Source organism: Fulvia fulva, chromosome 3 (assembly GCF_020509005.1).
Source record: "Fulvia fulva chromosome 3, complete sequence".
Classification (NCBI taxonomy): domain Eukaryota; kingdom Fungi; phylum Ascomycota; class Dothideomycetes; order Mycosphaerellales; family Mycosphaerellaceae; genus Fulvia; species Fulvia fulva.
In genome coordinates, this window is record NC_063014.1 from 1603898 (window position 1) to 1618055 (window position 14158).

At 53.2% G+C, this 14158-nt stretch overlaps 4 protein-coding genes across 4 annotated transcripts; 3 read left to right on the plus strand and 1 right to left on the minus strand.

Annotated features, from left to right (window-relative positions):
* Window positions 1–2191: 2191 nt before the first annotated feature.
* CLAFUR5_08066 (Coupling of ubiquitin conjugation to ER degradation protein 1) lies at window positions 2192–2767 on the plus strand (the record flags this gene model as incomplete). Its single annotated transcript, XM_047907214.1, has 1 exon — window positions 2192–2767. One exon carries the CDS (start codon window positions 2192–2194, stop codon window positions 2765–2767), a length of 576 nt encoding a protein of 191 aa, XP_047759089.1.
* Window positions 2768–2860: 93 nt separating this feature from the next.
* On the plus strand, window positions 2861–4859 carry CLAFUR5_08067 (uncharacterized protein; the record flags this gene model as incomplete). Its single annotated transcript, XM_047907215.1, has 2 exons — window positions 2861–3624; window positions 3671–4859. The coding sequence occupies 2 exons, from the start codon at window positions 2861–2863 to the stop codon at window positions 4857–4859; spliced, it is 1953 nt and encodes a 650-aa protein (XP_047759090.1).
* Window positions 4860–6194: 1335 nt separating this feature from the next.
* On the plus strand, window positions 6195–9668 carry CLAFUR5_08068 (uncharacterized protein; the record flags this gene model as incomplete). Its single annotated transcript, XM_047907216.1, has 1 exon — window positions 6195–9668. The coding sequence occupies one exon, from the start codon at window positions 6195–6197 to the stop codon at window positions 9666–9668; it is 3474 nt and encodes a 1157-aa protein (XP_047759095.1).
* A 1307-nt stretch (window positions 9669–10975) lies between these two features.
* CLAFUR5_08069 (uncharacterized protein) lies at window positions 10976–14053 on the minus strand (the record flags this gene model as incomplete). The annotated part of the gene is made up of 1 exon (XM_047907217.1): window positions 10976–14053. The coding sequence occupies one exon, from the start codon at window positions 14051–14053 to the stop codon at window positions 10976–10978; it is 3078 nt and encodes a 1025-aa protein (XP_047759552.1).
* Between the last annotated feature and the right edge of the window lie 105 nt (window positions 14054–14158).

The window sequence follows — 14158 nt, forward strand, 5'->3', positions numbered from 1 at the left end:
AAACAGAGGCTTCCTCACTTCAGCTTCGCGGTCTTTCATGTTGTGCAATTGAGTTTCTGCATATGCAGCTTCTGTGATCATTCAGCCTGCTATTTCGAATACGCGGTATTAATCAGATCGCAATACTGTATTGATGAAGTGTCAAGGCAGATCCACTTCCGAGCTAGGGCCATTTACTGCAATGGTAAATTCTTTAGGCCCAACATCAGCCTCGTCATGACTCAAACGTGCATATCATTAAGCAGAGCCACCCATAAATCATGATTGCTCGTTACCACGGAGAAACGGAATCAGCCGATGAGACCGTAAAATACCTAGAAAGCATCACGAAAGCTGTTTCCGACGCTGTGAACGCCCGCGATTTCGAAGGTCCGATATGGGTATTCGTTGCATCATCGCTCGTTTCGAAGTTGCCGTGGCTCAACAGTCTATACGGGCTTCAGGGAACCCAAGACAAGAGTCTTTTCGTGGACGCTGTGAGGCGCTTCACCACTGATGTAAGACTGTTGACCTTGTCGACCATTGACCGGGAGCCCTAATCAGTCATAGAATCCGGAGAGTGAGTGGTACGCTCGAACCTTGACAACGCACATCAATCGCAAGGAGAACTATGCGGAGACATTCGTTCTGGCGGAGAATGTTGGATGCCCTCCTGGCTTAGTCCGGCAAGGTATGTGCCGACTCGAATATCGAAGATACAATAATCGTTGGCTTTTGGCAAGATACGAGATCCTGTCAGGAACAGCGCCTGGGTTGGAATGATCTGTAGGAGTGTGGGTGGTCGTCCCGATGGAGCCTGCTGCTGGAAGAGATTTTGACAATTCACTGTGTTTCGTTGTGGAAATGAGCGAGTCTTTAGCCCGCAAAAAAGCTCAAGCCAGGCATTGCACAACACCTCTCTCTCTCTCTCTCAAAAGCAGTCAAATCCTGACCGAGTGCTTGATCCAGGTGTGAAGGGGGAGTAGTGCAAGAGACAAAAGGCAAAAAGAGAAAGTCGGACGCACATGTTATCATATCGACCACCATGGGACTAAGGGGTTGTTAGAAACAGTACCGAATGACGAGATGATATAAACTTTCCTCGAACCCACAACCTTCCGCTAACAGCGCACTGTAGGAGGCGGACGCTCTACCTTGAGGAGGGTTAGAATATCGTCCGTGAAGGATGGATGCTGAGTGTGCACGAACCATTGAGCCTGACAGCACTATTAGGACGGATGATTCCGCAGGTCAAGAAGTGACTGCAAACTCACCAAGCAGCCTCTCAGACGGGTATGTGGTCCGAGCTTCTACTTGAATATGTAGCTTGGTGTTGAACCCTCCGGTCCTACCCGAGCGTACTTTGCCATGTGGGGACGCATCGCATGCTGCTCTTTACACCAGGACCAGTCAGACAGACTGAAGGTGCCATCCCGAAACTGAGCCAAAGAGGATGCCATACGTGGACGAGATGGAAGACAAGAGAAGGAAGACATGCCTGTTCCAAGGGGGTGAAGTGTGGCAGGAAGCATGTCCAGAATACAACTCTAGCCGTGTCTGAGACTTCATGCTGGGCGGCTGCTAGTGTCTACGACATTCATGGACTCGCTCGCAGAGGATTGTAACTCCTAGGGTTGTGTACACGTAGGCGAAGATGTGGTAATACCCGTAACGCGCCCGCCACATCATCGCCGCCGGTGCATTGGTGTCGTGTTCTCCAGCAAGAAGACATGAGAAGCCAGTAAAGTCTCCAGCCAGTGGAAAGTCCGTAATCCAGATTTTGTCCGTCGAATAGTGTTCCCGCTCAATCCTGGGTCGTGTTGATGTTGCTGTTTATACCACAACAGTAGAGGCGCGTCTTGCCGGAAAGCCTTCACGCCATCGACGTCTGTTGCATGACGCGTGCGGCATACCGTAACGATAACGATCAAGGTGGAAGTACAATAAGTATGCAAGATGATGTGAAGTGTGGAGAGCAGTTGGCGCGTTGTTATGGAAAGGAGAACATGATCAATTCATCTTTGTTTGAAAGTCGCGTCTAGGGCTAGACTGTCGATCGGCTCATCGTTCCGAAGCGCTAGCACGCGAAGCGCGATTTCGGCTGAGGACATTCATCAGCACGAGACCAACAACCACTCCTTCTAAAACCACCAACGCCGACCTGTGCACCTACCAAAATCATACATCGCACTGCAAACCACCTCCAACCAACATGGCGAACGATGCGCAAACCTCGATCAACATACCGCAAATCTTGGCCGTGGCAGTTGTCGGCTTCCTCGCTATCCGATGGTTCATGAGCAAGCCCTCGTCATCTTCCGGCCCAACATCAGCGGCTTCATCACGATCGCGGAATAACATAGACCCCGCCAAGATACAAGCCGTATCTGCCGTCTTCCCACAGCTTGATCAACGAAGCATAGCCTGGGATCTGCAGCGAAATGGCGGAAATGTGGAGGCAACTATGGAGAGGGTACTAGGCGGCAGAGGACTAGAGTCGCCGCCCCCTAGCTTTCAGCCAACTCTGCCGACACCCCCAGCAGCAGCAAATGACAGTGCGACAAGTAGTGGGGCAAGAAAGGTTACAGGCCAGCCAGATCTAATCACAAGATATGGGCTGCAAAGTAAAGTTGGCGGGAAGGGGAAGGAGCCGGTACCTAGCGAAGAGCAGAAGAGAGGCGGTTGGAGTGCCGACAAGCATGCAAGAGCCGATGCACTGAAGCGTAGGAGGGAGGACATGATTTTGGCTGCAAGGAGGAAGATGGAGGAGAAGGAGAGGCAGGCATAAGATGGAACAGTACATATCGCATAACGCATCTGGCTATGGCGGTTAACGATCACGCCAAAACATTTGCATCTCTCGCCACTATCAGCACAAAACATGACAATGCGCTCTGTCGCCCGCCTTTCTGGTCGTTTGCAAGCACAGGTAATAGCACGCTGCCTGAGTCGGCAGGTGTGGGCTGCCACGTCATCGTACATCTCAGCTGAATGCCAACAGTACGAACAATCACTTGTCATGTTACCATCAGCCAGTATGCACCATGTCAACGTGGCATACGAGGCCCTCAACACAGATCGATCCGAAGTACGACTCCTACGAGTCGAACCAGGGAGAGGCTTCGAAGCACTACATTGCACTCTCAACGTGGTCTCGCTCCTTGACGATCCTCGATATGAGACGATCTCATACTGCTGGGGCAAAGCGAATCGAGCCGGGCCTTTGATAGTGAACGGCAGCCCTCTGTCTGTCCCACACAATGCAATCGTCGCTCTCTGCCAGGTCAGATCTGCAAATCAACCGAGAACAGTATGGATCGATGCCATATGCATCAATCAGGATGATCCAGACGAAAGGAGTCAACAAGTCGCCATGATGGCGTTCATATATCGCAGTGCAATGGGCAACTTGATTCACCTCGGCAGCACTGATGCCGAGCCAGGCAAAGCTGCTCGAATCGCAGAGCATCTAACGATACTAGAACGCAAGATTGACCAAGCAGCTCATCTGTTGTCCAAAGATGACGCTGACTGGCAAATGTTCTCTGATGGTTCTCGATGTCCTGCAGCGTGGTCAGACACTGATCTGATTGGGGCAAATGACATCGTTGTAGTGGAGTCATTATATGCCTCAGCGTGGTTCAGGTGAGCAACTTCGACCTCCTCCCAAGTCTCTGTGCTCATCAACTAGTCGACTGTGGGTCGTTCAAGAAGCTGCCTTTGCAAAATCCAACACTTGTTTCTTCAACGGCGTCGAGATCCCTTTGCTCCGCATACTGAAAGTCGGCCAAGCTTACATCGACACTGCCAAGTCTGGACCACTCTTCAGTCAAAACTCCGAGCGAGGTCTCGACAATGCAGCCACGATGCGTCGTTTTGTTGTTGGCTCACGCAAGCTGCTCTTCGAGGACATCTACATGCTTTGCCAAAGACTGGCCACAACAGATCAGAGAGATATGATCTTCGCTGTAGTGAATCTTTACTGCAAAGCTGCCAATCTCCAGGTCATACCAGCACTTCTTCGGCCCGACTACCAGAATACCACGATAGATGTCTTCCAAGACGCGACTCGATACGTTCTGCTCGAAGAGGGCGACTGGGTTCTGAATCACATACACCATCGATCCGTGGATGACATTGACTTAGCTGGCAAACCATCGTGGATGCACATCTGGGGTCAGGATGTGAACCCTCGTGAGGAGTCTGAACCATTTCCCAGCCATCATCGACATGCGGCGACAACTACTGGACACCTGACCATCCTATCAGATTCTCCATCGCACGTCCTCAAGCTCAAAGCATTCCTTTACGGCAAAATTGAATTTGTAACTTCTCCCTTCACCAGGGCCATGCTCAAGAATGTCGAATGCATTCGGCCCACCATACGCATCGCTACCGACCTGGCCAAAGCAGCATTGGGGGAGCCTCGCCATGAGACCGCAGATGACCTGAACCAATACGCTCTACTCGCTTCCATCTTGACGGCAGGCGAGAACGAAGACACCAAATTCCAGGTCCAGGAGAAAGCCAAGGGGCTCCAGGCCGTTGTGAATCTGCTACAGAACCAAGCAGTGCGGCCTGCAAATTTGATGATCACGGCCGGGCAACTTCACACATCAATGAAGCATGTTCTCGAACATCGCGCTATGTTCTCCGCCGCTAGGGGTCCGCCAGGCATGGATGTCAAGTTTCTGGGTCTGTGTCCGAAAATTGTGCAGAAGGACGATGTTGTGGCTGTGATCGAAGGTGGAAGGGTTCCCCTGGTGCTACGGCCGTTCGAAGGACAGTATCAGTTTCTTGGGACTGCGTATGTGCCGTTCCATCTTGAGATAAGCGGGTACTCACATGAGGGAGAAGCAGAATGGGTTGATATTGTATGAGCAGGACGGTTGAGTGCCATAGTGCCGGAAGACCCCACATCACGAGAAAGGGTAGAGCAATAAAAGAGAACGACAGCACCAAGAGTCGATCCCTCGGCGCAGAGAGCCAAAGGGAAGGTCATATCGGATAGACTTCAGTGCATCGGAGTTCATTGACGATTGAGCTACTTGCCTGAGGACAGCAGGATTCTATTAGAATATATTGGTCAATCCAAGCTTGGTAGGGGCCAGCTGGTCACAGTGGGATGCTACACCTTCGTGCTTTGTTTGGTGTTGATTCTGGGTATCCCCGAAGATGAATGGTGTAAATATGTCGATGTTTCGCGATCTGGTCACATCGCAGTATGAAAGAAGCGGGATGCTCTGCAGTATCCACTGATCTGCACTCGTGGATACTGCAGAGCATATAGTAGCTTCCCGCATGGCTTTGTCTCCTTCGAGACATCAAGCATTACCGAAGATGATGTTGAGACATGGGACTCTACACTGTCTTGGAATATCGCTGGGGAGGTCATTCGCCGATGACGCTAAACCGCTTTCGGCGCTGCAGACTTCACATCAAACTGCTGCCACCAAGCACGACATGGCTTCATCCATGACATCGTATACGTGAGTCTCTTGTTCGTCTGTATACTATTGCTCAATCTACGGCCGTACCGAAGATCCCAACACAGCCTCATTGTATCGCGCGCATGCCGGAACCGATGGCACCTCGATCGCAAACACGGCATATTTCTACGATTCGAAGGCAGCGCGCCGACATGCAAAAAGCTCGCCAGAGCTGTGTCAAGAGATATCATATGCTGGAGAGCTCCTTATATGCATGGCAGTGGCCTCGATGCGGCGGTCCAATGCGATGGAGCGCTTCGCGGTAAGCAGTCCTACGGCATCATACGCGGCGGACAGAGCTGTTGAGAGTGCGATGTCGTTGTACGGACTCAAGCATATGAGAATATCGTATGCATCGCGTCGTGAAGCGCTTGATAGGTGGTTTCGATTAGGGAAATGTGGTCACGTGGACACAAAGTGTTTGTCCAGTGAATAGCAACCAACTCTGGACGTTGCAACACACATGTGAATGTGAAAACGGGTCAATGCGCTTAGCGCTTCCGCTTCTTGCGTTACCGCATTGAGACCCCGCAAACCTCACCTTCTCCCTTGGTTTCCGCAGCAAAACCACCACCGCTCTTCCAAGTCGCACTTTTCGCAACATCACCACCACTTTGTCCAGCAATCATCACTGCGACATTTTGCGATATCACAGCCTCCCTACCGCCATCACCCACACCTCGACTCTAGCGCATCAACAGCGAGTCACCCACTACCACCGCCGCGATGTTTGGCTTTCTCCGCCAGCGTCGAGGCGCATTCGCGACAGGAGGAATACTAGGCGGTATCACCTCTATCGCTTCTGGCATTTACTATTTCATGCCGAACTCGGCATCCACTGCCGCTGTCGAGGTCGCCACTACAGCATTGTCTTCCATCATCTCACTCCCTACCGACATCTTCATCGCGCACTCGGCCGCCGACCAAGGCGTTTGCTACCCACTGAACGGCACCGTCCATGGCTGCCACATCGGGTACAGCCAATGCGAAGTGCCTAGCGACTTCTACACGACCGCTTTCGCCTTCGACCCTTTCCTCGTGGTGCTTGCTCTGGTCGTGTACTGCACCTGCCTTCACGGTGCCGTGCGCCTCCGGAATGCACTTCTAACGCCGAAGAGCTACGCGACAATCTGTGCCACAGTCGAGCATCTGCGCAACGGCGTCTCGGTCTCCACGACCGTCGCCGGCATTGTCACCCTCGTGGTGGAGCACACTGGAGCCACGATGCCGCCGCTTCCGGAATATGCTGGTGCGATCATGTGGCTGTTCGGTACTGCCGTGTTCAGTCTGTTGTCAGCGTATCTCGCCAGCGGGAAGGTCTCAGAAGTGGACAAGGCGCGGTCGAAGCTCCAATGGATCATCACCAAGAAGAACAAGACCATTGCTGTACTCATCACTGCCATCAAGGACTGGGAGAGCAGATATGAGTCTCTCGCCAAGCTTCACGAGAATAACAAAGCCGAGCTCGGGATGACGTCCCTTGAGCTCAGTGCTCTCGTTGTAAAATTCAACGAGGTGGATATTGAGTACGAGCAGCTGGTTGTCGAGCAACAAGAGATTCGCGCAGAGTCTAAAGGCAAAGATGTGAAGATCACTGAGCTCGAGAAGGATGTCGCCAACAAGAAGGCTGAGCATGACGCCGAGCTCGACGAGTTGCAGCGCAAGCTACGTGCTATGGAGAATGAGAGGGATGCTCAGGCAGCGGAGGTGAAAAGACTCAACGACAAGCTCGAAACCGAGGAGGCCAAGAACGCCGCGCTGACCACTGAAAATGGCGAACTACGAAGCAAGGTTGCTAGCCATGATATCACTATCGACAAGCAGTCAAAGACTAACAACCGCTTGATGGCTCAGCTCGCGGGACAGTCCTCGGTGATCAAGAACCTTGAAGCAGACTTGAGCACATCAAATGCCAAGAGCGTCAAGCAGATCAACGCGCTACAGGCCGAATCGTTCTGCAAGGACGGCATTATCCGCAAGCAGCTCGAGGACCAAGAGGAGCAGACTGAAGAGTTCGAGGGCAGGCTTGAAGCCGCAGATGCCGTGAACACTCAGCAGTCCACGCAGATCAAGACTCTGGAGGGCGGAATTGCCAGCAAGAACGCCATCATTTCCAAGCAGTGCTCGGACAACACCAAACAGTCCGAGACCATTTCGAACCTGAACAAGAAGCTCGAAAGTGCTACCACAAGCTTCGAGAAGGAGAAGAGCGAGTGGAGCACCAAGGACACCCAGCAGCAATCTAAAATCGCTAGCCTTACTCTGGACAGCACGAACGCCAAGGAGGAGCTCACCACCTGCGCCGATGAGCTGGTCCAGGCGAAGGCCGAGGTCGTCCGACTAGGCAAGGCATGCATCGATCTCGCCTCTCACAACAACGACATGCTCATGGTGGCAGGCTTCGAAGCTGACGCAAACCTGGTGGTCGCTCACGAAGACTGTCTGGACTTCCAATGCCTTAGCGCCGAACTCCAAGGCCGACTTGATGAGAAGATCGAGGCAGCTTCTAAGATCTCACTATCTGCCGTTACCGAGATCGTCGATGTCGAGCCCGTCCAAGAGCAGGTCGCTCAGCTATCGACACCATCCTGCAGTTTCGGAGCGACGCCAATTGAGAAGGTCGGGGCTCCGTCGAACTCATCCACGCAGAGCGCCACCACCGGTGTCCAAGAAGAAGCCGCCCATGCTTTCATACCACATGACGATTCCAAGGTAGCCACGCCATCGAGCGGCAGTCTGGCGGTTGACGCTGTGCCTCCTCCGTCTTCTGCAGCTTCCTGGCCCGGGCTCCGTCAAGCCCTGATAAATGTTGGTACTGTGCCCTTCATGGGTGCTGAAAATTCGTCTACGCCGTCTGGCTCCCCATCTGGCGACCAGTCCCAAATCTCGCCAACAACCCACCATGACTCTTCGACCAAGCCATCACATGTGTCCGAATACCGAAGCCCATGTCGTCACAACAGTGGCATCGATGCAGACGCCGAGACCCAGAAGCCAGCCTTACCGAGCAACAGTCTCAAACATTCCACCGATGTTGTTCCGTTGACGCAGAATTCAACGGTTGCCTCACACGAAACTACCATCGATGACTGCGAGGCGCGCATTGCTTCCGAGGGGGCAGCATCAACGACTGCTCCATTAACCTTCAACGAATTGCACAGCAATCAGCCTGATTTGCTACAAGCTACTCAACCTGTGGCCCCAATCGAGCGGTCGAACAGCCAGTCGTCTACTTCGCGTTTCATTTTCGAGACGCCAACGAAGGAGTGGTTTGCCCCATCGATATCCGCTAACCCGGGCCCAGTTCCCGCGCCCCAGATACAACAAGACTCAGGCTCCTCGCAAGGGAGCAATAAGAGACTGCAGCCGTATGCAGCCAGACTTTCTCGCTACAGGCCAGAACGCGGCATTGCCAGTACAAGCAAACACTGGGAAGGCATGCCCGACGCCCAAGGGAATTTACTGAAGTTTGGTCCTGATGGCAAGCCTTCGGAAGAAAGGCATTTTCCGAAAGTGCCGAGAGTCAGCTCTGGCGCGGATTCGTGCAAAACGAAGTCCTCGAGGAAGAGTGCCACTTCGCAAGAAAGCACGGATTCAGCGTACGTCAACCGGATCGTGCACAACTCGACCGCCTTCAAACAGCTGGACGATAATAGCACTAGCGCATCATCGACAGCATCAAAGACCGCGATCAAGTCACCAGTCCTTGCTATCAATTTCTCAACGTCAACTCAGCCGCTATTCAAATTTGGAGCACCGCAGGAACCGCTTAGTCCACGACGCTCTGCTCCTAACGCCAGTGACACCACAGGCAGCTCATATGAGAAGAATTCAGTCAGTCGCTCACCACCAAATACTTCAGCGACATCGACAACTCCCACCGAAACCGAAATCGTTCCCCCTGTTGCCCCAGCTTGCTACTATAAGCCACATGGGAATTGCAAGTGCAAGAACTGGATCAGAGGAACCTGTGTCGGGGATCCTAACAACTACGACCCGATCACGCATGAGTGGATCAAGGTCGTTGAGGGTGAGATCAAGAGATATGGACAGACTGACTCAAAGGAAGATCGCGCCGAGAAGACGAGGGCGAAGACCCAAAAGACTTGCTCTGAGTGTTGGGTACACAAGAGAGGACAGCAGGCAGTAGAAGCGAAGGATGATTCGAGCAGCGAAGTGGAGCAAAGCGAACGATCCTAACCCACACAACAATAAGGCCTTGGTGTTTGTCATGGTTGAGACTTGCTCCTAGTGAGAACAATCCATACTATGACGGATGACGGAAAGCAAAGTACAGATAGCTCAGCGACAACGGGAAAAGCAGAGGACTCTGCCATGATTGTGACTTTCTCCTAGTGAGAACAGTCTAAACTATGGCAGACGATGCGTACCGTTCTTATCTGGGTCTGTCTGCTCATGACGAGGCCTCTAACATAGGAATCAAACCTATATACCCTACCATGGCTGCGAATGGGCTCTTGATACCCTAGTCTATGCTGTGGTAGGGTGTTTGGATATCTCCACCCTGCTGCGAGGAAAATGTGCTGCTCTGACATGTACGAGAGAATTGAGAGGAACTACTGATGACGGCACGTGAGACTGCCGATGGAGTACTTGAAGGCGGAGAACACGGTTGCTTACGATGACGATTAGTAGAGATGAGTGCTATTGTGCAAGGCAGTGCAGTGCAATAATCAAACAACAAGAGACTTCGCCCCACTTCACTTCACTCATGGTGCCCTACCCTTTCCCGATGTGACGAAACAATGCGTCTTCTCGTCCATATGTATGCGGTGTTCACGGTGAGGAGTGCGACAGAAATCGCCATTGCACATCCCTAGCCACCTGCCCAACTTGCCCACAACCAAAATCTTCGAGTACACATCTCGGGTAAGGCGATAGGGTGTACAAGGCAATTTCCCGTAACGCATGCGTAGACATCGTCACGTCACTTAGGCATCGACAGAAAACTAGAGAAAGTGCAATTTGCGATTGATAACATGCATTCTATAAGCTGAACTGTTCTTGTTCCCCCGTTGATCACATAATGCTTTCATCTCATGTCAAACCCCCCTGCGTCCTCATTCCGACCGTATCATCTCGACCAAGGGCTGGGCAACTCTGTACATGTTCCGCAAGCTTTCATGAAACTACATGCTGCCAACACTCTGGCCGTGACTGAGCATCGAAGACTTCAGGGAGTCGAAGGATTCCATACTTGTTATGTAGGCTCCTCGTCCCCCCTAAATGATCTCCAGAGTGCTGCTCCACCGTCATCGCACTGCCAAGAAATCAAAGGATTCTACACTAGCTTAGTGAGTTCCTCGTCTTCCTCGACAGATATTGCAGTAGAGATCGCACTCGTTCCGTTGCTCTCTTACTTCTCCTTGTACTTGCCAGTGCCCTCATCCAGCTTGGCGACCTCCGCCAGTCGCCTCTTGAACTCTGCTTCCACTGCCTCGTTCTGACGTACTCGGTCAGCAAAGATCATAAGGATCGTGTCCCAGTCAAATCCTTCTGGATTTTGTGACAGGAGCGTCCGGATATCGTCGGCAGTTGGGAGTGCGGTTGATGCCTCGGTGTGGCGGTGGGTATCTCTTTTCCGACGTGGGCATCTCATCATCGATTTCGTGCGGTGCATCATCCTCTGAGTCCTCTTCGCCACTGTCTTGATGCTGCTCGCTGTTCTGTGCCTCCGGCGTCTCTGGCGCCCCGCCAGCTGCATTCCCTGGGAAGTACTTCTGGATACCTTGCTTGACTTTGCCGACCTTGCTTACTAAGAGGAAGAATTCTTTGGTGCGATGAACAGGGACACGCTCTCCGAACAGCACAAGCAGCCCATCAGGCTCTATACCATGCGGTGGTAGCGAAGCCTGAACCTCCGCCTCTGTTGGGAAGTCTGTTCGCGGGTCCTTCAAGAACGGCGTGGTCGCAGCTTCATTGCGATCATCATCGACTTTGTTGGCTACGCTGGGACCCGCGGCCTCTGACTCATCGTCCGATGAGTCGTCTAGACCATCGCCATAACGAATCTTTTCTTCGTCGCTGTCAGGATGATAGTAGGTGGTGTTCTTGGAGTCTGGCCACTCCCCCCCGCTGCTAAGAGGTGGTGCACTGTCACTGATCCTGACAAGACTCTCCGTCTCTGACTCCACGGGAAGCTGATCAAACTGCTCTGTCGCGTGGTTGCTGCCCTCGTTTTGAGCGATCTCTCCCTGGTTGTCCGAGTCTCTCAGCATCTCGGCCTCCGCGTACTCAACAAAATCGTTCCACTCTTCGTCGTCCATCCCAGTATCCTCCGGCGCAGGGTCCGAGGCCTCGCTCATGTATTCGTCCTCTTGGTCTCTCTCGTCAACGTTCATCTCATCGTCGTCAACTGTGCCGTCCGAAACATCGTTCATGTCATCATCCTGTTGCTCCTCCTCACTATCACTGTCAAGGTCAGCGGTTACAAGGGCCAACAGCTCGTCCTTGTCGACGTCCATCTCATCGTCGACCTCGTCGCTTGGGACCAATATGTTGCGATCTACATGCTCTGTCTCCATCGGCTCATTCAGCTGCCCTGCTGGTGCTGCTTGCAGATCCTCGACACCGACAGCAGCATTACCCGCTCCAAAGACAAAAGCAGGCGGTAATGCAGGGAGAAAGTTACCTTGCAGAGTCGAGGACGCGCCTGAGGCGGAGACAACGATATCCTGCTGCTCTGCATTCGGTGCATCGTCGAAGACAGCCGCTGATAGAGGCGCCTGAGCTTCCAGATTCTGGTCGGATGAGGCCGAAGCTGATGCGCTGCTGTCGTGAGCAGTGTCTAGCGGTACCTCGCCTGCGGACAGAGGTGCTGAGGTTGTGCCGAAGTCTTCATCCTCATGTTGAGTGCTCAATGGCTCCGTAGCGCCAGTGACAGAGGTATCGTCGAGCACCTCTGCAGAGTGTTCATCATGGGACGCCTTGTGTTGCGGTTGCAGTGCTGGAACATCAAGAGAGTCTGACGGGGCACCAGTAAGACTCTCGAGATCGGCAGCACCATGAAACAGAAGACGGTCATCTGGTCCAGTGCTTTGTTCGTCAACTTGCGCTTGGAGGACAGAAAGAGCGGCACCAGAGCTTGGAGGATCGTTATTGTCGTCATCATCGCTGTCATCGTTCTCGCCTTTCAAGCCGTCATTCTCAGGGGCGTCGACATCCGAGGCGCTGTCAGAGTTATGGGGCAAGTCTGCGCGAGTCGGCTCTGGGTAAAAATCCAGGCCATCATCTTCTGAATGATCATGAACACCGTCCTCGTTGTTCTCGCCGGCTTCGCCCTCCGGCGGCAATGTGTCGACGCGCAGAGATAGGTCTGGCTGTATAGCATTCTGCTGAGCCTCCCTGTGACGCTTCATGGCCATTATTATGTCACGGCGCGTCGCGTACTCCTCCATCATCACACCATCTTGGCTCTTGACCAAAGTCTGCACGAGGGCGTTATGGTGTTGTGGCGAATCGCTCCGTGGTTCGCGTGCGGGCTGCGATACCAAGGATTCCTGTAGACCTGCCTCATTTCCGGGCATGATGTGCTCGGGCGTACTGTCTTGCAGCGGGTCGCGTGGCGCTTCCAGTATGACATCGGGGACTGGGGGCTCCTCCAAGTCTGCCTCCTCTTCCCGGCAGTTCTGCGCCTCGGACATGGTCCGCTCGAAAGCGTCATCTTGCAACGCCTCGTTTGATGCTTCGCGCGTGGGTAGAGATGCTGATGCCTCCGTGGGGCCTGCGTTCTCTTGCTGGCCATCCTGCTCACCAGTATCGAGAGCCTCGGGGCTGGTCGGTAGCGGCGCTCCCTGCTCGTCCTGCTGCTGCGTCTCGTGCTGTTGCTCTGGTGTAGTAGCGGAATCGTCCTCTGGCTGAGCGAGTGGCTCTACATGAGTGACGGTATCATCTCCTGAGGCACTTTGCTGGGACTCGAGCGGCACCTCGTCTTCCTGTGGCTTCTTTGCTGCATGGCTGAGCTCAAGACTCTCGTTGAGAGAGTCAAGCTCGTTTGGCTTCTGATCGTGTTGCATGGCCTGCACAGCTTCTGATAGTCGGCGGACGGTCTCCTTGAGTTGTGAAATCTCGAGGTAAACAAGCCAGAATAAGATAGCCAACACCACCACTCCAGGTAGCAGCGCGCCAACAGCTACATGGTATGAAAGCAGCTCACCGAGGCCGCGGAGTACTGCAATGCCATGGACTTTGCTCGAGTCCAGTATTAAGCCCACGCTGAACCAATCCGCCACATGTGATTGCGAAGATTCGACATCGGATGTAAATCCATAGTAGAAGTCTTCGGGTAGTTCGCATGTGATGGTGGTGTTGTCGATAGGCCTGTCAAGCGCGTCGCACACATCATGTCGTAATACTGATGACGGTGCTGCGAAATAGGACGACTCGGTAGGCAGGTGGGAGGGAATTGGCTCGTAGAGGCCGGTAAGCGCTGTCGTGGTGGTGGTGTAAACCGGGGCCGAGAGACCGTTGTGGTAGAGGTTGTATGCGTGGCCGATGATCCCGTAGACGCACAATGCATGCGCTGGCATCAAGGCCGCCATGCATGCCGGCGCGTGCATCGCCATGGTGTTGTCGAGGTGTGTGTCTCACTGCCGTGTGGTGGTGCGCAGAATTGGTGGTTGGTGGTGAGTTTTGTCGAAGGTGCAGGAGAAAGAACCGGAATTGTAATG